Raw genomic sequence first — 23196 nt, 5'->3', positions numbered from 1 at the left:
ACGTCTGTGTAGCAGTCACACAGCCAGCTATCTTTGTGTTTTTGTTGCTATGACAACTGCACCAGCATAAATTAGTGAGCTGGACCTCCAGTATCTGTCTGGATCATTAAAACATAAATCTGCATCAAAAAATACACCTACTCCAGATCTTCTTCTAGCAGCCTGATGAATATAATAACTAAAATTAGCTACACATTTTGATTCATGTGACATTTGAGATACAGTCTGAGTCCTAATTAAATGGGGGTTTCTTCATCACCGTGAACACACACACTGTAGTTTATTCTGCCTCAGTCCCACACACACCGTCCACCACATGTGGATTCATCCGCCGCTGCAGTGTCCACACTCAACCTGGTCTCTTCAATCTGCGTACAAATAACACAACTTTACACGTTCAAATTGCACGCAGGTCATACGCCAATCCTTCCCGTTAACCTCTGTGGAGAGCAGACGCGTCCAAATACCACGCTTCACCTTCAGCGATCGTGACGTCACCAGCGAGGCTCAGTTTGGTTACGTTTTAGGCACCAAAACTACTTTGTTAGGTTTAGGAAAAGATCACGTTACGTACATAAGTTAAATACGTTACGTAAGTTACGTAACTTAACACAAACAGTCTCATGGGTGAAAGTCCTGCGTTTGTTTGGCCCCTCCATCCGTCCCAACCACCTCCTGACACGGACTCTGTCGCCCATTATACTACGTCACCTGACATTTTTTTCTGAGTCATGTTTGTTCATTGCATTAAACGCTGTGAATGTTAGACAAACTTCACATTCCTTACAGTAACCTCGCACTCACATTCTCTCCTTAATTCTTCAAAACCCCTTAACACAAGTTAAAGGAGTTATTAATGGAGGAAGAGGACAGAGAGAGAATATACAGAAATAGTATAAAAGTATACAATTGAGCTTAAAGGTTCATTCATTCGGAGAGTTGGGTTAAGGACTGTCTGCAAACACAAGGACTCAAGGCCGATGTGACACGACCCAATAATGAGTGTGTGTGCATGTGAATGTGTTTCCCTGGAGACGGTTTCTGCAGCGTTCCTGCAGCCGTGGCCTTTGTGCTGCACTAACAGATGAAATCAGTCATGTGGTCGCTCTTAAGCGACCTCAACGACAGCATCGCATCAATAACAGACCCTTAGATAACAACGCCATCAGCTCCGTGCGACCTGCTGATAAAGACCAGAACAAATGACTGTTTGGTCTGTTTGACAATATACAAACAGACCAGCTGGTGGCAATCCACAATCAGTGACATCACCAGCAAATTAAAATGTCTGCAGTCATGCTAGGGCTGTGCGAGGCTGCATTCATGTCATACTGAAGTCATCGTAATTACGAGTTACAGACTAAATAGCGTCAACATCTGCGTTGTAATTATGACTGGGAAACGCTGATACTTCTGAAAGCTCCGATATATCCAACTTCACGCTAATTATTACTTAAGTGCCTGAAAACCAAACAAACATGGACGCCTCACATCGTCCAAAGTCCGTCGTTCTATGTAAATTAAACCCAAATTTAATGGATATAGTGCTATATTGTCAATACACATTTTAATTCTGTAATCTGTACGACCATCTTGCAAGTCATTAACACGGGAATGTTTTCTATCTGTACCGCGTCTTCTTCTTCCGCATGCTAACATGCTCACAATGCTCGCACCACTCATGTTTAGCAGGTAAAATTGACCATGTTCACCGTCTTAGTTTACCGTGTTAGCTTGCTAGCATTAGCTAATTAGCAGTAGACACAGAGTGCAGCTGAGGCTGATGGGAGCGCCATCAGCTCTGCAGGTGTTTGGTCAGAAACCAAAGTGTCGGACACGTTAACATGTCGACCTGATGGTGGCGCTAGATGGAAAGTCAGAGGATCAGCAGAGTTATTACAGTTCATCCTGAGGGGAGCATGAACGATGAAGCACATCTCATCACAGTCCGTCCAACAGTTGAGACACAGCCGCGCCGCTAGCATGTATATCAACATGTTTATCCATTTTTTTTACAACCAGAGACATAACAGGAGAACTGTAGCACTCAGAAAGTGTCGCAGAACTATTTAAATGTCTCAATAAACAAACTTGAAGAAGACTGTCCAGAAGTAAGTACTGCACAGAAATGGACAAATGGGCCTCTGTAGAGCCCACTTGTTTAACGGCTCCGGTTCTGAAAGTGACTTTCCCATTCATTCATTCCAGTGCTGTTTCAGAAATGTATGAGGAGTTTTAAGCCTGGAACCAAGCCAACCAACTACGAGATGAATCGTGACCATAAAACATTTGATTCGGAGCAAAAAAAAGGTACAAGACTGTGTACATAATTATTTTAAGAGTGAAGGAAGCACGCATCCCATAAACCACTGCGAATGATACCTTTCCAACGACTTCCAATGTAACGATAGTAGCGCACTTCTTCTTGTTCATTATTATAGTTTATATTGTTAATAACAGTGTTATAATATATTGTAGTTCGTGTTGGGTGTGGGTGTGTGTGTGTGTGTGTGTGTGTGTGTAGTGTAACAACATGATTAGTACGACTTATGTAGACTCATGTCAGCTAATGTTAGCCACCTAACAAGCCAGACTCCAAAACTCACCACAACATCGCACGTCTTGTCTTTCACACTGGCCCTGACAGAACCCACAAGCTCAAACGCTGACTTGTAGTATCGTAGAAAAGGTTTCAGTCGTGGTCATCTGGACACTGTTTTCAGAGTCAAGACGTTTCGGCTCCCATCCGGTTTTCAGAATCAACGTCTTGATTCTGAAAACAGCGTCCAGATGACTACGACTGAAACCTTTTCTACGATAGAACACTCCTGGACGAATGAGGGACTACACCGACTGACTTGTAGTGATTCTCTAAAATAACGCAGCTTGTCACGAAGGGAAATGCTCTGTGGTAAACCTAACGTAAGCGATAGTAGAGTTCAGTGGTAGCAGAAACTCACTAGCTAAACCTGTTGTAAGTTGTAAGTGTAAACATTTCCATGGTAACAGCAATCAGAGATTTCGCTGTAACACTTTAGGATTGTGGGTAGTGTAGTACTTCTCCATGAGATCGCGAACAAAACGTCTTTTTCTTAAAACGAAGTTGATTTCATACGGACTTGTGGCTTCTACAGGAGCACATGCCATCGTTTCACAACCTCATAGCTCGCGGTGAGTCTACCTTGGATGGTTACGACATTATGGCAAATAATCAAAATCCTCTATTCAGAATATGAATTCACTTCCAGAACTTCACCGTTGAGCTCTATTCATTTAATCATGACAAAGTTAATTAACCTATCTATGTACATATATTCACAAACAAGTAAGTAGGCCTCTCTGAGGTACATACCGTGATAGATTTCCAGGTTTTCCAGGAACCCTGGGAGTCATGTTTTCACCACCTGACACCCGCTTCATGTCCCTCGGCCCACCTGTCAATACTCAGACCGACAGGTTGAAACCTGGTCTGTGAAATGTACCGCAGAGCTTCACAGTTTGTATTCACAGCCACACACAAAGCAGCTTTCCGCCTCGGATCAGGTGTCTTTGTTCCAGGGGTGAGAACCACTCATGTACAAGATTATTGTGATGAGCGGAGCACACGTGAGCTTCTGACTTCCTGTGGACAGTACAGGAGACAAGATAGGGTTCATAAATGCTGAAAGAGGCCGGAGTGTAAAGCGCAGGAACAGAGAATGCAGGTCTGTGGGAAATTTGATGCATTATCACAAGAGCATGAAGACTCGAAGTCACGTGCAGTCATGGAAAGCTCTGCAGCTTTCCATCGATCTGTTGATTCAGTGATGAAGCTCCATTTGCAGTTCTGAACACTTGGAGATGTGTGCATGTAAAGCTCTTGTAAACTTCGTCCTGCTGAAAGTGTGTTAATGAATTTACTGCACAAAATAACACAAAATAGCCCGTTTTTCATTGAACAATAACCTGGGGCAGCCCTGATCCATGACCATCATACCACTGAAACACAGTCCTGAATGGCCAAAATGGCGGCTCATAAAATGTGTTACAGGAAGAAAACTGAAACTTTTTTCTTAGCAACCTTTAAATGAAAGGTTTCACATTTTGGGACCTTTTCTCCTTCCTCCAGAGAGTGAGATGTACAGATGGATATCTTTGTATTCAGTACAGAGCTGGAAGCGGTTAGCTTAGCTTAGCTTAACATAAAGACTGGAAGCAGGGGGAAACAGCTAGCCTGGCTCAGCCCTCCATGTCTCATAATGTTTGTAACATGTGTAAATGAGTGTAACAGCCTCCATGTAGTCCAACTTCATGTTTGGACTTTGTCATTGGTCCCATCGATATCAGCAGCTCTGTGCACAATATCTCTGAATATCATGGGTTCGTTGGATTCAGAATACATGTCATAGCATGTAGTTTGTCATGTACTGTGTTGTGTATCAAGTCAAACCCATCATTGGGCCCCTGGTCACTGATACAGCATTCATCACAATCTCTCTTTTCCCCGAAGGCGTGAAATGTTTGGTTTTAGTTTACGAGCTGATGTCCGCAGGGCAGCATTTGAAACTTTGCCCCCTTCTGTTCACTGAAATGGGGTTAAGAGACTTTTGGTCCTCCAGCTCGTACAGTAAGTGGGGAGATACGGCGGAAAATTACAGTGAAATTACTTTCCGAGTGACAGGGCGGCGGCTCGTGGAATACTGGAGCTTCTCAGGGGAAACAGGCTGGATGGAAACTTGATATTTGTGAGGAGTGTTTGGTGATCTGTTGGCCTGATTACGCCTGAATGTCTCAAACCAGGAAAGGCTTGGAAAAGTGAAGTTACCCGTGATCTAAGCAGGCTCCAGACTGAACAAAGCACATTAAACATGACATCCACCGAATGGTTTGATGACTTTTTATTGCCCCCTCCCCTGCAGGTCTTCCTTACGGCTGGGAGGAGGCCTACACTGCAGACGGAGAGAAATACTACATCAAGTAAGAGGAATCAGACATTTTCCAACCCACTCAGGATCATGGACAGACTAACCTGTTAGGGGGCCCTGAGGCAGAACTTTAGTGTTGGGCCCCAATTAGAAGGTAAAATATGAAACTATTAAAATGTCATTAGACCCAAAACCAAGTACTTCCCTCCCTGGACTTCTACCTTGCCCTCCACAGGACAGGGCCATAACACTGGGTATTACTGCAGGACCCGCCTTATGTATATTAGTGATGCAAATTACCAAACAAATTTGCAATGAATCAAATTACGTACAACTGTCACGAAATTTTGGGACTATAATAATTCGGTGTAGTCCCTCATTCGTCCAGGAGTCGTAGAAAAGGTTTCAGTCGTAGTCATCTGGGCCGTCATGGAAACAATTAGGTCAGAAACTAGCTAGAGTAATCAACAGATACTCAGGTAGACTCCTTCCTGAGGGCGGGGCTTAAGTAACACAGAGTAGCTTAAATTTCTGAGTTCCCGGTCCATTTTTTCACAATTGAGAATGACTTCCGGATGGGAGCCGAAACGTCTTGATTCTGAAAACAGCGTCCAGACGACTGCGACTGAAACCTTTTCTACGACTATAATAATTATTTATAAATGAACATGAGGAGGTAGTGACAGTTGGGGTCAGAGTCATTCAAAAAATAAATAAATAAAGACAAACAAGACAAAATTACAAACAGCAGTACATCACACATATCATGTCAGCAGCAAGTGTATGTGGGACAAATTAACATCTCCAAGCTAATTTAAATGTTAAATAAAACTATGCTAATTGTACAGTATGTATGAATTACTGAGCAGCGGTCTTCCATACAGTTGCACAATACTAATACATTTTTATAAACATGACTTTCTACAAGAAACCTTTCCCCCATCGTCTTTCATCAAAATATGAAGTGTGGTAGGTGTCAGGGTCAATCAACACTATTGATTCATCTTTCCCTCATATTAGTATTTTGTGCTGCTAAATTACACAGCAACTAATTTGTGTGCTCCTTCAAATCAAATCAATAAATGTAAACACAAAGTTATAGATGTCAAAGATGAAGCACCCGTGTTATCATTTGAATATAGATGATCTTTTTAACATCTTTGAGGCTGCATTCATTGATTTTTTTTTCAAATTTTTTTGCCCTTTGGGTGCAGCGAAACAAGCTGTACAACACTGACATTATAAAGTTGTTTTGGTGAACAGCAGCTGATTTCTACCTGCAGCAGCTACAGAGCAACATGACGCTTCGTCAGGAGGCGTGTCAGAGTCACATGACGCTTCATCAGGAGGCGTGTCAGAGTCACATGACGCTTCATCAGGAGGCGTGTCAGAGTCACATGACGCTTCATCAGGAGGCGTGTCAGAGTCACATGACGCTTCATCAGGAGGCGTGTCTGTGTCTCCTGATGGACGTCAGTCCGGTCTTCTCTCTGTCAGCTCTGTGTTTGGTCTCCAGCAGCTGCTGAGGGAAACATCTGGCTCTTTAGCAGCTAGATGCTCCGCTACGTTCAGCAGCTGCTGAGGGAAACATCTGGCTCTTTAGCAGCTAGATGCTCCGCTACGTCCAGCAGCTGGACTCTGACTGCGTCTGGCTGCTGAGCAGGTAGAGTACAGCGGGTTTATCAGAGCTTGAGGAGAGACATTTAAGGGGAAAATGTAGTAATTCGAGGGAACAAATTATTATTTTGAGGCGATGAATTCAGTACATTGAGGCTGTGAATGCTAAATTGAGGGAATAATTTGTTTTTAAAAAATCCTCACTGCACAAGCACTTTTTTTGTATCAGAACTGGGGGAGTGAAAGCATGTGAGCGGCCAGTCTTGCCTGAAAGGAGAGCTTTTGATAAACTCTACCTAAAACACAGCACCACCCATGATGCTATTTACACACTCTGGAAAAATAGAAACACTGAGCTCAGCTTCCAGAGAAATGCTTGAGGAGGCAGTTCAGGGGTCAAGAAGCTGTCTGTTTGGTAATCAATAACACTCTGCGAGCATCTTTTCTTGTGTTTTTGTTCTGACCTGTGACAGTCACGTGACTCAGACGACATCATGGAGCCTCCCTGTGACGAGCAGCAGCAGCGCCCCGGGTCCTGCTCCACCTCCAGAGACGTCAGAGCTGGAGGGAGAGCGTGACGGAGAGGCGACGGACCGAAAGCCCAGCCCGTCCATAGAGACAGAGATGTAAAAACCTGCAGCCTGTCTCCTCTGTTATCAGTGTTTCTGTAGCAACATGATGTTTTACTCCAGTTAAAGTAACTTAATGCATTAAAAAGTTTAGTTTAACCTCAGCTGGACCCACCTGTAGTAACCTGTGCTGTCTGGTCAAGCTTCATTCAAACCTGCACAACTTTATTTTAAAGGAATAGTTCAACATTTTGGGAAATACGCTAATTTGCTTTCTTGCCGAGAGTCAGATGTTCCGATTGCTGGCACGCTCATGTCTGTACAGTGAATATGAAGCTACAGCCAGCAGCCGGTTAGCTTAGCTTAGCATAAAGACTGGAAACAAAGGTAACAAAATCCACCTGTCAGCATCTCTAAAACACACCAATTATTTGTTAAATTGTTTAATCTCTACAAAAGTGTAAAAGCGACACCTTGTGATTTACCGGGGGGGTTGTGTGCTGGACTTTTTCTTGGGTTTATGCTATTTTTATGGCAACCTCACAGTGACAACAAGACGTTCTTGCAGGTTAAACAAACAAGGTATAAAATGTTGAATAATGTGTTAATAAGTGAGCTTTAGAGTCTTCATGCTAAGCTAAGCTAACCGGCTGCTGGCTGTAGCTTCATATTTACTGTAAAAGATATGAGAGTGGTATCAATCTTTTATCAAACTTTTCCTTAAAATTCTTGTGGAGATCCCAAATATGTCAGGCTGAATTTTTGGGGAAGTGTGTGTAAAATCATGCACAAGACATTTAGAATACGTCCATAAATATGTATTTCTGTTGGACAGCGTGTTTGTTTTTATTCAAATAAACTTCAAGGGACATTTAGAGGGAAAAACATCAGATGGCGTATAAATTAAGATTGACTGGACAGTGATTTCCACTGGTTCTTACACAAGTGCGTTATCTGTAAAGCTTCAGCCCCTTTACTCCAAGGTGAAAAAGTGATATTAAAGTCATAATTTGAGATGTTTCTGAATAAATTTGTGCTGCAACTCATCAGTGATTCAGCCTCGGTTCATAAAGCTTTTCCACTTGCTGCCTGCTAGATGTTTTCCGCTGGATGGGAAGATGTTTTTCATCCTGCTGATCTGGTATTGTGCTCATTGACGGCAGAAAAACAACTGGGCCTCAGTGGTTTGTAGGCAGGATTCAGGGATGGGTTCGTATTTTCTTTTTTCTTCCCTTTATTGTTGAGATAACATGATGAAATTTACAGAAAAATCAATTAATTTCAACAGAATTGACGGGTGGATTCTCTGATGGGGGCGAAGTAAATCTGTTTTGCGTTTGGTTCAGCTGTGGTGAACTTTGGCTCGTGAACAGCCCTCTGTCACCAGGACTCTGGCACCGCCTACTCTGCGAGGACACGCAGGTGAACTTTGCTGTGACACTTGCTGGTGTGACCACCACTATATTTCATGAAGATGCGGTGACGTGGTAATATTTACATATTTTGACACACAGACGGGGGACAAATGACAGGAAAAAGCTGACTAAAAGAGAAACACATCGGATGCAGATGCTTCACTGAGCGGTTCGGTGAGGATGGAAACGACGTGAATAAAGTGCTGCGGCCTTTACAGTCACCTGATCTCAGCCCAGTTTCACACCTGTGGAAGATTTCAGACCAGCGTGTCCACCACCTTCTCCATAAGACCAGATGATATAATATAATCTTTCATCTTAATATCTGTTTAGTGATGTCTGTGAGTGTCTGGCTGTTTGTGTTTCTCTCTTCCTGCTGTACTCAGGTCTGTTGATCTCAGTCAGATGACCTGATTAAATAAAGGTTGTAAATATAACTGAGGGAACATCTTGTGGAGGTGTTCATCCTCCATCAGCGCTCCACAGACTTGGCAATGAGCACTGAAGCTGTTCTGGAGGCTCGCGGTGGCCTGACTCCACACGAACACACTTCATGCTGCGTTTCCCTTCCATCTGTAGATCCACATGTGGTGTTGTACGGGTTAAAGGGCGTAGGTTTGGTTTCGGAAGCGGGGGGATGAAGAAAGAGAATGTATAAAACCTCTGTAGTGATTTGATGACAGAGTGTGCCCTCAGAAGTCGTAGTGTACCATGTATTGGTGTTATTATTGGACTGTAACATGTTATGTCATAGAGGTAGATCGATATAGAAATCAACTCTCTCGCAGTCTTTCCATTTGATGTGGGACTTTAAACCGATTCTTCTCTGTTTTGTTCCTTTGCTGACATGGGTAACAAAATCAAAGTCTGTCATAATAAGATTATTCTACTGTTTAGCTTCGGGTGAGGAAGTCATTCGGGGAATCATTTATTAAGCGTTTGCGTGTGGTTTTGGCGCTTTTGGAGTGTGTGAATGTGTGTGTGTTGGTGTGTGATGTGAACGGTAGTATTTATAGTGTGCGTGAGCGAGGGCTGGAAGTGGAAGGGTCGAGCCAATATTCTTCCTGCCCGGGGTAAAGTATTGATTTCCCTTCTTGTTGGCAAGTGCAGCTATAAATATCTGCCGCGCCTGGAAACACTAATGACGTGACACACACAAGCACACGCACATTAACACCTAAACCTGAATGCATGACCACGTTCACTGCGGTGCATTCAGGTTTGTGTGTTTTAGTTTTTACTGTTTGAGACATTTCTGACCGCTTGACAAAATGACGACCTCTTGTTCACATTACCATTTGTAGTGGAGTGACTGAAAAGATCTAAATTTGTCATATTTACAAGTCTGTGAGGCCAGAGAGGTATTATATTTTTTGAAAAAGGAAAAAGGATTTCATCCCACAACCTCTCTGCTACTAAATCTGCTTATTAACCAGTTGAGCTATGAGGATTTTCTGAGCTACATCAGCTCTCACAGAAAATGAATAGATACAGTATTCAGTTCAGCTTAGCTGGATAAGCTCTCACACAGAAAATAGATACTGACTTCAAATGAGCTAAATTAGTTTTCACACAGAGAATAATTAGTTATGGAGAGCAGATGCGCTACACCAGCTCTCACATAGAAAATAGATATTGAGTTCAGGTGAGCTACACCAGCTCTCAGGTAGAAAATAGATATCGAATTCAGGTGAGCTACACCAGCTCTCACATAGAAAATAGATATCGAGTTCAGGTGAGCTACACCAGCTCTCACATAGAAAACAATTATATATGTTCAGGTGAGCTACACCAGCTCTCAGGTAGAAAATAGATATCGAGTTCAGGTGAGCTACACCAGCTCTCAGGTAGAAAATAATTAGATCACGTTCATCAGTTTGATCAGAATCATGGTAATAAATACGACGCCTGGCTTTCTACATTATCACTCTACATTATGTTTACAATGTTGTGCATCTGTAGCTACGAAGCGCTCCAGAACCATGAAGCAAAATTTTGATGAGCAAGATAACATCAAAGCGAGGATGATTTGCAATTTGAGAGCTCAAATTACTAATTTAACAAAACGATTTGTGCAAATTATTCCCCCCCAACACGTACCAGGCTATGTACATTTCCATCCTGACCACTTGTGTAGCACGAAATCAGGGGAACCCCATGCAAAAGAGGAGGTAATGGCCCTCCAAAACAACCCTTTATTGACAGGCCTCAGAGAATGGCAGTTAGTGACAATCATAAGCTTCACATGGCGTCTGAAATTGGAAATTCTCCACTTAACTATTTGTACAAGCGGTTGTCTTGACCTGAAAGTACCTGCAGAAACATTGTATTTCATCAGGAATGCCCTCTCCTTACTGAAAGATTACATAGAACATTTCTGATTAGTGTTTTAAAAAAGACATTATTATGTCATTATTACATATTGTTAGGATAAAGGATCATGATTATTGCCTTGATGGAACAATGATGGAGGAAAGTAAGTCATTGTAAGCTACAGTAGCTACACTGCATGCATTAGATCATCTGTTTGTGTACGTGCACACATGCAGGTCCTGCCTTTGCTTGTGTTTACAACCAAATCAGCGGAAAAGTTACACAACCTGCAAATCCTCTTTTCCTTGATTCAACCTGGAGAATTCCTCGGATTAGAAACCCAACCCAAACAGTTCACAGTTAGTCAGTGATTGACCTGCTTAACATTATCACTGATGATGCGTTTAACGAAACAAAAACAAAATGACTCCAGTTGCACCTCTTTTATTCAAGTTCTTTGTGACCAGAGAGCTTATTAACGGGCTTGTTTTTTTACAACTGAAAATAGGTCTCGGCTCGGCCTTGTTGAGTCTTAACAGGTACCAGGAGGTCAACGCTCTGACTGAGCTCATTCAGGCCAGCTTTGGTTATATAAATTATAATTTCAACCATATAATGGTAAAAGACCATTGCAGGCACGACGCTCACACTGGGATTACATCACCACATTGTTGTTTACAGTGTGCTATAAAAAACTGACCCACAACACAAGGGCTTCTGTGTAATTGAGCTCCGGAGGTACTGACTCTCCAAATTACCTCCTCAACATGAATTAGGCTGGAAACAAATCCCATCGTTTTAGGAGGAAAATCTAATTTACTCTTCTGGAAGTTTCACAGTAGATTCTTTGTGGCCCAGACTTTGACCAAATCACATATAGAACAACGAGAAAACAAATTATGACTCCTTAACCATTTTCAGATCGTATTCTTCGAAGAGTGCATGACGTCCATTCATAAAAAAAGACAAATAGTTTTGTCTGCTAACAATAAAATAGAGCAATTAGGTTTTGGGTCTGTTTTTAGCCAGTGTAGTTGCTCTAAGGATGGTGACGTCTGTTCCTCAGTCTGTCTTCCAGACCAAATACAGACCGAAATGTTTCAAAAACTACTGGATGGATTACTGTGAAATTTGTATCGGTCCTTCTCTCCACATGATAAATCAAATAACTTTGGTAATCTTTTCATCTAGCACCGCCAACACATCAAAATTTCCATTTGTCAAACATTTAAGCTCATGACTAAGCTCTAAAACTAAAGACTCTGCTGTTCTTTCAGATTAATATTAATGTTAGCGTTAAGCTAACAGAGTTCATTTTAACATAACTGTAACAGAACCAGAGCAGCTCGCACCTTTAAAGCGCGAAATTCACTTGTGAATGTATTTAAAAGCTTGTATTTATTGACAATCAACGTGAAAATTAAGAATTAACAATGAATTTTATTTGTTTTTGACTTTGTGATGTGATGGAGACATTCTAGAGACGCAAAGGAGATGTGACGAGACGAGAGAGAGATGTGACAGAGATTTCAAAACTAGCTTTTCCTGTTTGTTTCCGTCACTTCTCTGAAGCAGGAGAAGGAATGTTAATGTACACTGTCCAGAAAACATATATTGTAAACGAAATGAAAGATAAGATGACATGCTGCGTACATTAGTCATTAGTCGGCAAAACGACTCTTAACTATATTGAAAATGTGTCTGCTGAAGAACAAACTGCTTCAAGGAAGTCTGCTTGTGCAACACCGTCAGGGGACATTTGAACCATGATGGAGACACAACGAAGACAAGATGGAGTCATGATAGAGACGCGAAGGAGATGTGACGAAGACGAGATGGTCCCTTGTTAATAAAAATTAACACGACAACCAAAGCAACCAAGTCAAAGTGGCAGTGACAGAGTGATTTATTTCCAACAAAATACCATGAAGATACTGCAAAGGTTCCCAAAGTATGGGTGAGGAAGGTCGTGCCAAACAAAATGAGGCGAAAACAATACAACAAAACCAGCCTTAGCTAAGCTACCTCTAGAAACAAAAGTACAAACAAAAAGGCTCAACTGTCTTATTTACAACAAGAACCCAACAAAACTTACAGAGGTGGCAGCAACCACTACACCTACTGAACTGCACGAGTGAAAAGATGTACAGGGTAACCCTAAACCCTCTCGCCGTATATAAGTTTGCTCATACACAGCCCAGCCCCCGAACTCTTCTGGTAGGCTTCTCTTATAGCTGGCTTGGCATAACGATTGGCCAGCTTCTGAATCGGTTGCCCAACGAGCAGCGAGGCTGGACGGCACAGGTGCAAGCCAATCGCCTCATTAGCACCTGGAGAGGACACAGAAGAAAACACAGGGGAGGGGACGGAGAGACAAAGCAGGAAGGAAAGCAAACAAACGCCTGCTTGGCACGTGACACCCCCACCCTTATAAGTCCAAACATGTTTGGAGCTGCATGTTAATCACATTCCCTCCATAACATCTGTCGTAACGCATGACGTAGTTCTGGAGAAACGACGGAGACATGACGGGGGACTTGAAGCTACGCACCGTAGATGTGCGGCCAAAAGGCAGCAGAATATTGACATATTATCAAACAGATGTGACGAACGTGTCAGCACACCGCTTATTTACACAGTCATCAGATACAGAGCGACGCTGTCTCCCCCTCGGTGTGTCTCCTGATGGACGTCAGTCCGGTCTTCTCTCTGTCAGCTCTGTGTTTGGTCTCCAGCAGTTGCTGAGGGAAACATCTGGCTCTTCAGCTGCTAGATGCTCCGCTACGTCCAGCAGCTGCTGAGGGAAACATCTGGCTCTTCAGCTGCTAGATGCTCCGCTACGTTCAGCAGCTGCTGAGGGAAACATCTGGCTCTTCAGCTGCTAGATGCTCCGCTACGTCCAGCAGCTGCTGAGGGAAACATCTGGCTCTTCAGCTGCTAGATGCTCCGCTACGTTCAGCAGCTGCTGAGGGAAACATCTGGCTCTTCAGCTGCTAGATGCTCCGCTACGTCCAGCAGCTGCTGAGGGAAACATCTGGCTCTTCAGCTGCTAGATGCTCCGCTACGTCCAGCAGCTGCTGAGGGAAACATCTGGCTCTTCAGCTGCTAGATGCTCCGCTACGTCCAGCAGCTGCTGAGGGAAACATCTGGCTCTTCAGCTGCTAGATGCTCCGCTACGTTCAGCAGCTGCTGAGGGAAACATCTGGCTCTTCAGCTGCTAGATGCTCCGCTACGTCCAGCAGCTGCTGAGGGAAACATCTGGCTCTTCAGCTGCTAGATGCTCCGCTACGTTCAGCAGCTGCTCTCTGGCTGTAAACGGGGCTGATGACAGCAATGAAACTAAACCAGAAAAGTAAAGCTGTGGGCCATAAAACCAAAACAATACGTTCAATAAGCGATAACAATGAGCACATTACATTTGATCCGTTGTTAATATAAAAATATTGACGAGAGCAGCTTTAATATGGACACTTTTTAATACAAATAAGACCAGCAGAAGGTATTTTTCACAGGTGTTGTTAATGCCCAGGGACAGACACTTAACAGTGCACTTCAGGTGATGGCAGCGAGCGGTTTAGCGTATTAAAGGGATGAGTCGCCGCTGTGTTTGGCCCGGTCACCGCTCGGCAGCGGCAGAGCAGGCGAGTCTTAGCCCTGCCCTACTTTCCTCTCTCACAGAGGTCGTCGCAACATCACTGTGCTTTAGCAACCGCCGTTGCTAAGGAAGTTTCAATGAGAGCGTGGCCGACGGGGATTTGTCGAGGCTGCCGAGGACTACTTTTCCACCCAGTGTGGCATGTGGTGTGTAGCTGCTGTATGTAAGAGGACTCGGTTAGGCCTGAGTGTAGAGTCCAGTATGAATCATCACGAGGATTCAGTGTGTATGAGTTTACTGTGATATTCCTGTAATATTTTTATCAGGCTTCATGCTACTTTTTCATCTAATACATATGATATGATATATGCAATTTTCCTATAATATTTGTACAATTTTCCGATGAAATTTCTCTTATAGGTGTGAAATACAGATCTTACAGTCTGACACTGTTTCTGCATTTTAAAGGAATATTACATCGTAGAAAAGGTTTCAGTCGTAGGTTTCAGGAATATTACAATTATTTTTTATGGGGCCTCTCCTCCTCTCTCCTCTCCTCCTCTCTCCTCTCCTCCTCTCTCCTCTCCTCTCTTGTTTCCTCCTCTCCTCTCTTGTCTCCTCTCCTCCCTTGTCTCCTCTCCTCCCTTGTCTCCTCTCCCCCTTGTTTCCTCCTCTCCTCTCTTGTTTCCTCCTCTCCTCCCTTGTTTCCTCCTCTCCTCTCTTGTTTCCTCCTCTCCTCCCTTGTCTCCTCTCCTCCCTTGTTTCCTCTCCTCCCTTGTCTCCTCTCCTCCCTTGTCTCCTCCTCTCCTCCCTTGTTTCCTCTCCTCTCCTCCCTTGTCTCCTCTCCTCCCTTGTTTCCTCTCCTCTCTTGTCTCCTCTCCTCCCTTGTTTCCTCTCCTCTCTTGTCTCCTCTCCTCCCTTGTCTCCTCTCCTCCCTTGTTTCCTCTCCTCCCTTGTTTCCTCTCCTCTCTTGTCTCCTCTCCTCCCTTGTTTCCTCTCCTCTCTTGTCTCCTCTCCTCCCTTGTCTCCTCTCCTCTCCTCCCTTGTCTCCTCTCCTCCCTTGTTTCCTCTCCTCTCTTGTCTCCTCTCCTCCCTTGTTTCCTCTCCTCTCCTCCCTTGTTTCCTCCTCCCTTGTTTCCTCCTCTCCTCCCTTGTTTCCTCTCCTCTCTTGTTTCCTCTCCTCCCTTGTCTCCTCTCCTCTCTTGTTTCCTCTCCTCCCTTGTCTCCTCTCCTCCCTTGTTTCCTCTCCTCCCTTGTTTCCTCTCCTCCCTTGTCTCCTCTCCTCTCTTGTTTCCTCTCCTCCCTTGTTTCCTCTCCTCTCCTCCCTTGTCTCCTCTCCTCTCTTGTTTCCTCTCCTCCCTTGTTTCCTCTCCTCTCCTCCCTTGTTTCCTCTCCTCCCTTGTTTCCTCTCCTCTCCTCCCTTGTTTCCTCCTCCCTTGTTTCCTCCTCTCCTCCCTTGTTTCCTCTCCTCCCTTGTTTCCTCCTCTCCTCCCTTGTCTCCTCTCCTCTCTTGTTTCCTCTCCTCCCTTGTCTCCTCTCCTCCCTTGTCTCCTCTCCTCCCTTGTTTCCTCTCCTCCCTTGTTTCCTCTCCTCCCTTGTTTCCTCCTCTCCTCTCTTGTTTCCTCCTCTCCTCCCTTGTTTCCTCTCCTCCCTTGTCTCCTCCTCTCCTCCCTTGTCTCCTCCTCTCCTCCCTTGTCTCCTCTCCTCCCTTGTTTCCTCTCCTCCCTTGTTTCCTCTCCTCCCTTGTCTCCTCCTCTCCTCCCTTGTCTCCTCCTCTCCTCCCTTGTTTCCTCTCCTCTCTTGTCTCCTCTCCTCCCTTGTTTCCTCTCCTCTCCTCCCTTGTTTCCTCTCCTCCCTTGTCTCCTCCTCTCCTCCCTTGTCTCCTCTCCTCCCTTGTTTCCTCTCCTCCCTTGTTTCCTCTCCTCCCTTGTCTCCTCCTCTCCTCCCTTGTCTCCTCCTCTCCTCCCTTGTCTCCTCTCCTCCCTTGTCTCCTCCTCTCCTCCCTTGTTTCCTCTCCTCCCTTGTTTCCTCTCCTCCCCTCCCTTGTTTCCTCTCCTCCCTTGTTTCCTCTCCTCCCTTGTTTCCTCCTCTCCTCCCTTGTTTCCTCTCCTCTCCTCCCTTGTTTCCTCTCCTCCCTTGTCTCCTCTCCTCCCTTGTTTCCTCCTCTCCTCCCTTGTCTCCTCTCCTCCCTTGTTTCCTCTCCTCTCCTCCCTTGTCTCTCTCTCCTCCCTTGTTCCCCTCTCTCTCTTGTTTCTCCTCTCCCTCCTCTCCTCCTCCCTTGTCTCCTCTCCTCCCTTCTTCCTCTCCTCCTTGTTTCCTCCTCTCCTCCCTTGTTTCCTCCTCTCCTCCCTTGTTTCTCCTCTCCTCCCTTGTTTCCTCTCCTCCCTTGTTTCTCCTCTCCTCCCTTGTTCTCCTCCTCTCCTCCCTTGTTTCCTCTCCTCCTCCCTTGTCTCCTCCTCTCCTCCCTTGTCTCCTCCTCCCTCCTTCTCCTCTCCTCCTCTCCTCCTTGTCTCCTCCTCTTTCTCCTCTCCTCCCTTGTCTCCTCCTCTCCTCCCTTGTCCTCCTCTCCTCCCTTGTCTCTCTCCTCCCTCCCCCTCTCCTCTCCCTTTGTCTCCTCCTCTCCTCCCTTGTTTCCTCTCCTCCCTTGTTTCCTCTCCTCTCCTCCTCCCTTGTTTCCTCTCCTCCCTTGTTTCTCTCTCTCTCTCCTCCCTTGTTTCTCTCCTCCCTTGTTTCTCTCTCCTCCCCTTTCCTCTTCTCCTCCCTCCTCTCCTCCCTTGTTTCCTCTCCTCTCCTCCCTTCTCCTCTCCTCCCTTGTCTTCTCCTCTCCTCCCTTGTCTCCTCTCTCCTCCCTTGTTTCCTCTCCTCTCCTCCCTTGTTTCCTCTCCTCTCCTCCCTTGTCCTCCCTCTCCTCTCCTCCCTTGTTTCCTCTCCTCTCCTCCCTTGTCTCTCCTCTCCTCCCTTGTTTCCTCTCCTCCTCCTTGTTTCCTCTCCTCTCCTCCCTTGTCTCTCCCTCCTCTCCTCCTCTCCTCTCCTTGTCCTCCCTCTCCTCTCTCTCCTCCTCCCTCTCCTCCTCCTCCTTGTTTCCTCTCCTCTCCTCCCTTGTTTCTCTCCTCTCCTCCCTTGTTTCTCTCTCTCCTCCCTTGTCTCCTCTCCTCTCCTCCCTTGTCTCCTCTCCTCCTTGTCTCTCTCCTCTCCTCCCTTGTCTCCTCTCCTCCCTTCCTTGTCTCCTCTCCTCCCTTTCTCCTCCTCTCCTCTCCTCCCTTGTTTCCTCTCCTCTCCTCCTTGTCTCCTCTCCTCCCTTGTTTCCCTCCTCCCTTCCTTCCTCCTCTCCTTGCTTTCTTCCCTCCTCCCTTGTCTCCTCTCCTCCCTCTCCTCTCCTCCCTTGTCCTCCTCTCCTCCCTTGTTTCCCTCCTCTCCTCCCTTGTTCCTCTCCTCCCTTGTTTCCTCCTCTCCTCCCTTGTTTCCTCTCCTCCCTTGTCTCCTCTCCTCCCTTGTCTCCTCTCCTCCCTTGTCTCCTCTCCTCCCTTGTTTCCTCCTCTCCTCTCTTGTTTCCTCTCCTCTCCTCCCTTGTCTCCTCCTCTCCTCCCTTGTCTCCTCCTCTCCTCCCTTGTTTCCTCTCCTCCCTTGTTTCCTCCTCTCCTCCCTTGTCTCTCCTCTCCTCCCTTGTTTCCTCTCCTCTCCTCCCTTGTCTCCTCTCTCTCCCTTGTTTCCTCCTCTCCTCCCTTGTCTCCTCTCTCCTCCTTGTTTCCTCCTCTCCTCCCTTGTCTCCTCCTCTCCTCCTTGTTTCTCTCCTCCCTTGTTTCCTCCTCTCCTCCCTTGTCTCCTCCTCTCCTCCCTTGTTTCCTCTCCTCCCTTGTTTCTCTCTCTCCTCCTCCTCTCCTCCCTTGTCTCCTCTCCTCCCTTGTTTCCTCCTCTCCTCCTCTCCTCCCTCCTCCCTTGTCTCCTCTCCTCCTTGTCTCCTCCTCCTCCTCCTCCCTCCCTCTCCTCTCCTTGTCTCCTCTCCTCCCTTGTTTCTCTCTCCTCCCTTGTTTCCTCTCCTCTCCTCCCTTGTTCCTCTCCTCCCTTGTCTCCTCTCCTCCTCCCTTGTCTCCTCCTCTCCTCCTTGTCTCTCCTCTCCTCCCTTGTCTCCTCTCCTCCTTGTTTCCTCTCCTCTCCTCCCTTGTCTCCTCCTCTCCTCCCTTGTCTCCTCCTCCTCCTCCCTTCCTCTCCCTTGTCTCCTCCTCTCCTCCCTTGTTTCCTCCTCCTCTCCTCCTTGTCTCCTCCTCTCCTCCCTTGTCTCCTCCTCCTCTCCTCCCTTGTCTCCTCCTCCTCCTCCTCTCCTCTCCTCTCTCCTCTCCTCCCTTGTCCTCTCCTCCCTTGTCTCCTCCTCTCCTCCCTTGTTTCCTCTCCTCCTTGTCTCCTCTCCTCCTCTCCTCTCCCTTGTCTTCTCTCCTCTCCTCCCTTGTCTCTCTCCTCTCCTCCCTTGTCTCTCTCTCCCTCTCCTCCCTTGTTCTCCTCTCCTCCTCTCCTCCCTTGTCTCCTCCTCTCTCTCCTCTTCCTCTCTCCTCTCCTCCCTTGTCTCCTCTCCTCTCCTCCCTTGTCTCCTCTCCTCCCTTGTTTCCTCTCCTCTCCTCCTTGTTTCCTCTCTCCTCCCTTGTCTCCTCCTCTCCTCCCTTGTCTTCTCTCTCCTCCCTTGTCTCCTCCTCTCCTCCCTTGTCTCTCCTCCTCCCTTGTCTCCTCTCCTCCTTGTCTCCTCTCTCTCCTCCCCTGTTTGTCTCCTCTCCTCCCTTGTCTCCTCTCTCCTCCCTTGTCTCTCCTCTCCTCCCTTGTCTCTCCTCTCCTCCCTTGTCTCTCCTCTCCTCTCCTCCCTTGTTTCCTCTCCTCCTCTCCTCCCCCTTGTTTCTCTCTCCTCCTCCTGTCTCTCTCCTCCCCTCCTCTCCTCCTCCCTTGTTTCTCTCCTCTCCTCCCTTGTCTCCTCCTCTCCTCCTTGTTTCCTCTCTCTCCTCCCTTGTCTCCTCCTCTCTCCTCTCCTCCCTTCTCCTCCTCTCCTCCTTGTTTCCTCCTCCTCTCCTCCCTTCCTTCTCTCCTCTCCTCCCCTCCTCTCCTCCCTTCCTCTCTCCTCCCTTGTTTCCTCTCCTCTCCTCCCTTGTCTCCCTCTCCTCTCCTCCCTTGTCCTCTCCTCTCCTCCTCTCTCCTCCTCTCCTCCCTTGTCTCCTCCTCTCCCCTTGTCTCCTCTCCTCTCCTCCCTTGTCTCCTCCTCTCCTCCCTTGTTCCTCCTCTCCTCCCTTGTTTCCTCTCCTCTCCTCCTTTCTCCTCTCCTCCTCTCCTCCCTTGTCTCCTCCTCTCTCTCCTTGTCTCCTCTCCTCTCCTCCTTGTCTCCTCCTCTCCTCCTCCTCTCCTCCCTTGTCTCCTCTCCTCTCCTCCCTTGTCTCCTCCTCCTCTCCTCCCCTCCTCCTCTCCTCCCTTGTCTCCTCTCTCCTCCCGTGTTTCCTCTCTCTCCTTGTCTCCTCCTCTCCTCCCTTGTCTCCTCTCTCCTTGTCTCCTCCTCTCCTCCCTTGTCTCCTCTCCTCTCCTCCCTTGTCTCCTCTCCTCCCTTGTCTCCTCCTCTCCTCCCTTGTTTCCTCTCCTCCCTTGTTTCCTCTCCTCCCCTCCCTTGTTTCCTCTCCTCCCTTGTTTCCTCTCCTCCCTTGTTTCCTCTCCTCTCTTGTTTCCTCTCCTCTCCTCCCTTGTTTCCTCTCCTCCCTTGTTTCCTCTCCTCTCCTCCCTTGTCTCCTCTCCTCCCTTGTTTCCTCTCCTCTCCTCCCTTGTCTCCTCCTCTCCTGCTGGATTAGTGTTTCTCTCCTCAGGAGCACATGAGGTTCAATGTGTCCAGGCAGCAGGGGGGGAGCAGGGGGGAGCAGGGGGAGGAGAGCAGGAGAAGGCGGCCTCTCATTGGATAAAAGTAGGTCAAGCCGGCCCACTCATGTGACCCAGCATTCCTCTTTCAGGCTGTGAGTGTGTGTGTGTGTGAGTGTGTGTGTGAGTGTGAGTGTGTGTGTGTACTTAATAATCACCTAAAGTAAAGGAAGCGCTGTTAAAACATCAGGAAACGAACATGTATCCTCGGACGCCACAGACCAGCTGCTGTGATTGGATCAGAGCAGGTGACGGGCTCCGCTTCCTGCACGCGAGGGCAACAAAAACACGAATAAACCGTTTTTGCACCACACTGTGACTCCGCTCTGTGCTTTGAAAGTGTGTGTGTGTGTGTGTGTGTGTGTGTGTGTGGACACAACACGGAGATATGCAACTTCTAAACGCTCTGTGCTTTTATTTCCTGTCACAGACACGTCACACTAACGCTGACAGTACTACGTGCTGTACTGCGCAGTGATTGGCTGCTCTGGGTAAACAGAGAGAGAGAGAGAGAGAGAGAGAGAGAGAGAGGCGGGTGTCACGGTTTGACGTCAGCAGTCCTCCGTCCTCCTCGGTGATCGGTGATCGGTCTGTCCGCCTCCTGCAGCCCGTCAGACACCGCCGCACGCGCCCACCAAGCGTCCCGTCCCAGCGCGCGGCTTTATTCTCGCTGTGGTTCCTGCAGGCTGCGGAGCCGGGACCGGAGTCTCTTGTCTCCGCACCCCACCTGTCTCTGCGTGGGTTTTTTTTTTTTGTGTCCTCGTGCTGCGTTTGCTTGCCTGGGTCTCCCGATGCAAGGAGGCGTGATGGAGAAGATGTCGCGCCATCACATCCCGCTGAATCCAAGCTTTCTACCTCCGGCGACGCACGGGGTGCTCAAGTCTCTGCTGGAGACCCCGATGAAGCTGCCGCTGCATCACGAAGGTGAAGCCAGGAGCCGCGCCGCGCCTTCTGCACCTGCTGCACCTGTGTGTTCATGTTTACTGAGTGCGTCTCTCTGCGCACACGTCCTCGCGTCGTCCACCTGTGACGGAGGCGGAGGTGACCGCTCACCTGGGAGCTCTGAACCTCGGGCAAAAAACTTTCCGCACCGGTCGAGGCGTTCACGCGCTGTTAGGTAGACCACAGACCGGCTCGGGACAAATCAAACGTCTCACAGTAAATATGATGAACACACTTTTGCTGTATATTTCCAGCTGGCCAGATGAGCAGAAACATACTTGTGATATTAATATTTGAAGGTGTTTATTAAAGGTGCTTGTCAGACAGACCCATCAGAAATAGCGAGGAACCCCTCCCACCTGCAGGTCTGAGGAGCACCCAGTGAGAACCGCCTGACTCAGAGTCCAGGGCTGATGTCTTCAGATGACCTGTTCGGTCCCATATTTAATAAACTGTCACGTGAGACGGAAGATATTCACATTTGAAAAGCTGTTGCAGGTCATCTCTGTGTTGCTCGACTCGCCGGTTAATCGTTTCAGCTCTGAAATGCTGTTTCAGAGCCTCCTGGTCTGAGCAGCTGATTTAGAAATCAAAATGTCATTCAAGTATGTCATCCCTGATGAACTCAAACTCTGTCCAGACTTTGGGGGGTTTTATTGGTGGTTTTGGCGAGCTGGAAAGACTCTTGTCAGCTGTCACAAAAACACTTCATCAACAATAATAAACGAACCTTATCGACTCCTGTGTGAGAGATCCGTGTGTCCGTGGCGAGGTCGCATCTAAAAGCTCCTGCCGAGCCACTGTAATGTAAACCCACTGTGCGTTACGTTACATATATTTATATATATGGTGTATATATATATATGCACCAGCTGTCACTCGTGCAGCTTTGTTACCGTGGAAACAAGTGCAAAGAATCACGGGACAGTTGTGATTTTGCAGGACCGTAGTCTCCGATCGCTGTATTTCATTTAAACCTCGAGCAGTCGGACACCGCAGGTTTTCGCGCGTGTAATGTTAGCCTAGCTTAGCACGACGACTGTTAGCGTCGCTCCGTTAAAAAAAAAAAAGAGAATGATGAACGTCCCATGAGACGCCGTCTGACGTCGCGACAGCAAATATTTTGAAACTTGTATTGTTAAATGTTTAGCTAGCGAGCGGTCTTCTCCTTCCCTGCCTTCGCGGGTGCACTGCCTTGTCTTCGGGGCGTTGCTGCCACCGGCCGTCGGTCCGTGGAATAGCTCGACGTCGTCGGCGGGGACGGGATCTCTGAGCCCGTCCTGCGAGAAGAACTGCAGCGTTTGTTTACTTTTCAGTTCGGAGCAAAAGCGGAAACGGTGCGACGTCAGTGCTGTCGGGAACTGCAGCCATAAAGCCCTAATACGAACGTTTGGCTTCACGTGCGGTCTGAACACACCTTGGGGAAGTCAGGGTTTGACGGGGAAACTGATGCTCCTCTTTGCATGTCCTACCAACAGCCAATCCCTGACCTTAATCTCTTTTTTAATCCGAACCGTTGCCTTAAATCTAACCAAACCGTAAAGGTAGCAGCGGGAAATGACGGTTGCAGCGGACGGTTTTGGAAGGCAATGATAAGTAATTATAATATTAATAATATTTTGGGACTCGCTCGTGCTAGTAGAGCGTGAGATGCAACCAAACGTGGACCTGCTCAGCTGCTTCACAGTCAAAAACTGTACAGGGCACCTTTAATACTGGACTTGATAAACCAAGATGAACCATACTCAGTGTTTAAACATGTCCGAGGTTGTTCTGACTGATTCACTCCCTCTGTCCTCCTGCAGCTTTCAGCAAGCAGCAGGAGAAGGAGAAGAACCTGGAGGAGGAGCGCAGCGCCCCCCAGTCCGCCTTCCTGGGCCCCACGCTGTGGGACAAGACGCTGCCTTACGATGGAGACACCATGCAGCTGGAGTACATGGATCTGGAGGAGTTCCTGTCTGAGAACG

The 23196-nt window shown here is 47.2% G+C and overlaps 2 protein-coding genes across 10 annotated transcripts in view; both read left to right on the top strand.

Annotated features, from left to right (window-relative positions):
* Window positions 1-8136, top strand: part of stxbp4 (syntaxin binding protein 4) — a 65742-nt gene extending 57606 nt beyond the window's left edge. For 6 of the 7 annotated variants that reach the window (XM_044179052.1, XM_044179054.1, XM_044179056.1 and 3 more), the window contains 2 exons: window positions 4899-4956; window positions 6995-8136. In XM_044179052.1, coding sequence (XP_044034987.1) covers window positions 4899-4956; window positions 6995-7151 — 215 coding nt within the window. In that variant the 3' untranslated portion in view covers window positions 7152-8136. Of the gene's footprint in view, window positions 1-4898; window positions 5059-6994 lie in introns of all 7 variants that reach the window. The other variant, XR_006375994.1, reaches the window with a different exon arrangement.
* A 12439-nt stretch (window positions 8137-20575) lies between these two features.
* The window catches only part of LOC122867612 (hepatic leukemia factor-like), a 29677-nt gene continuing 27056 nt past the window's right edge, over window positions 20576-23196 (top strand). The window contains exons 1-2 of one of the 3 annotated variants that reach the window (XM_044178616.1): window positions 20580-21211; window positions 23035-23092. In XM_044178616.1, the coding sequence (XP_044034551.1) occupies window positions 21079-21211; window positions 23035-23092 (191 nt within the window). In that variant the 5' untranslated portion in view covers window positions 20580-21078. Of the gene's footprint in view, window positions 21212-23034; window positions 23093-23196 lie in introns of all 3 variants that reach the window. The other 2 variants (XM_044178614.1, XM_044178615.1) reach the window with 2 other exon arrangements.

Source organism: Siniperca chuatsi, linkage group LG20, assembly GCF_020085105.1.
Source record: "Siniperca chuatsi isolate FFG_IHB_CAS linkage group LG20, ASM2008510v1, whole genome shotgun sequence".
Taxonomy (NCBI): domain Eukaryota; kingdom Metazoa; phylum Chordata; class Actinopteri; order Centrarchiformes; family Sinipercidae; genus Siniperca; species Siniperca chuatsi.
The sequence above is the reverse complement of the archived record's forward strand: the minus strand, read 5'-3'. Positions and strand labels throughout refer to the sequence as shown.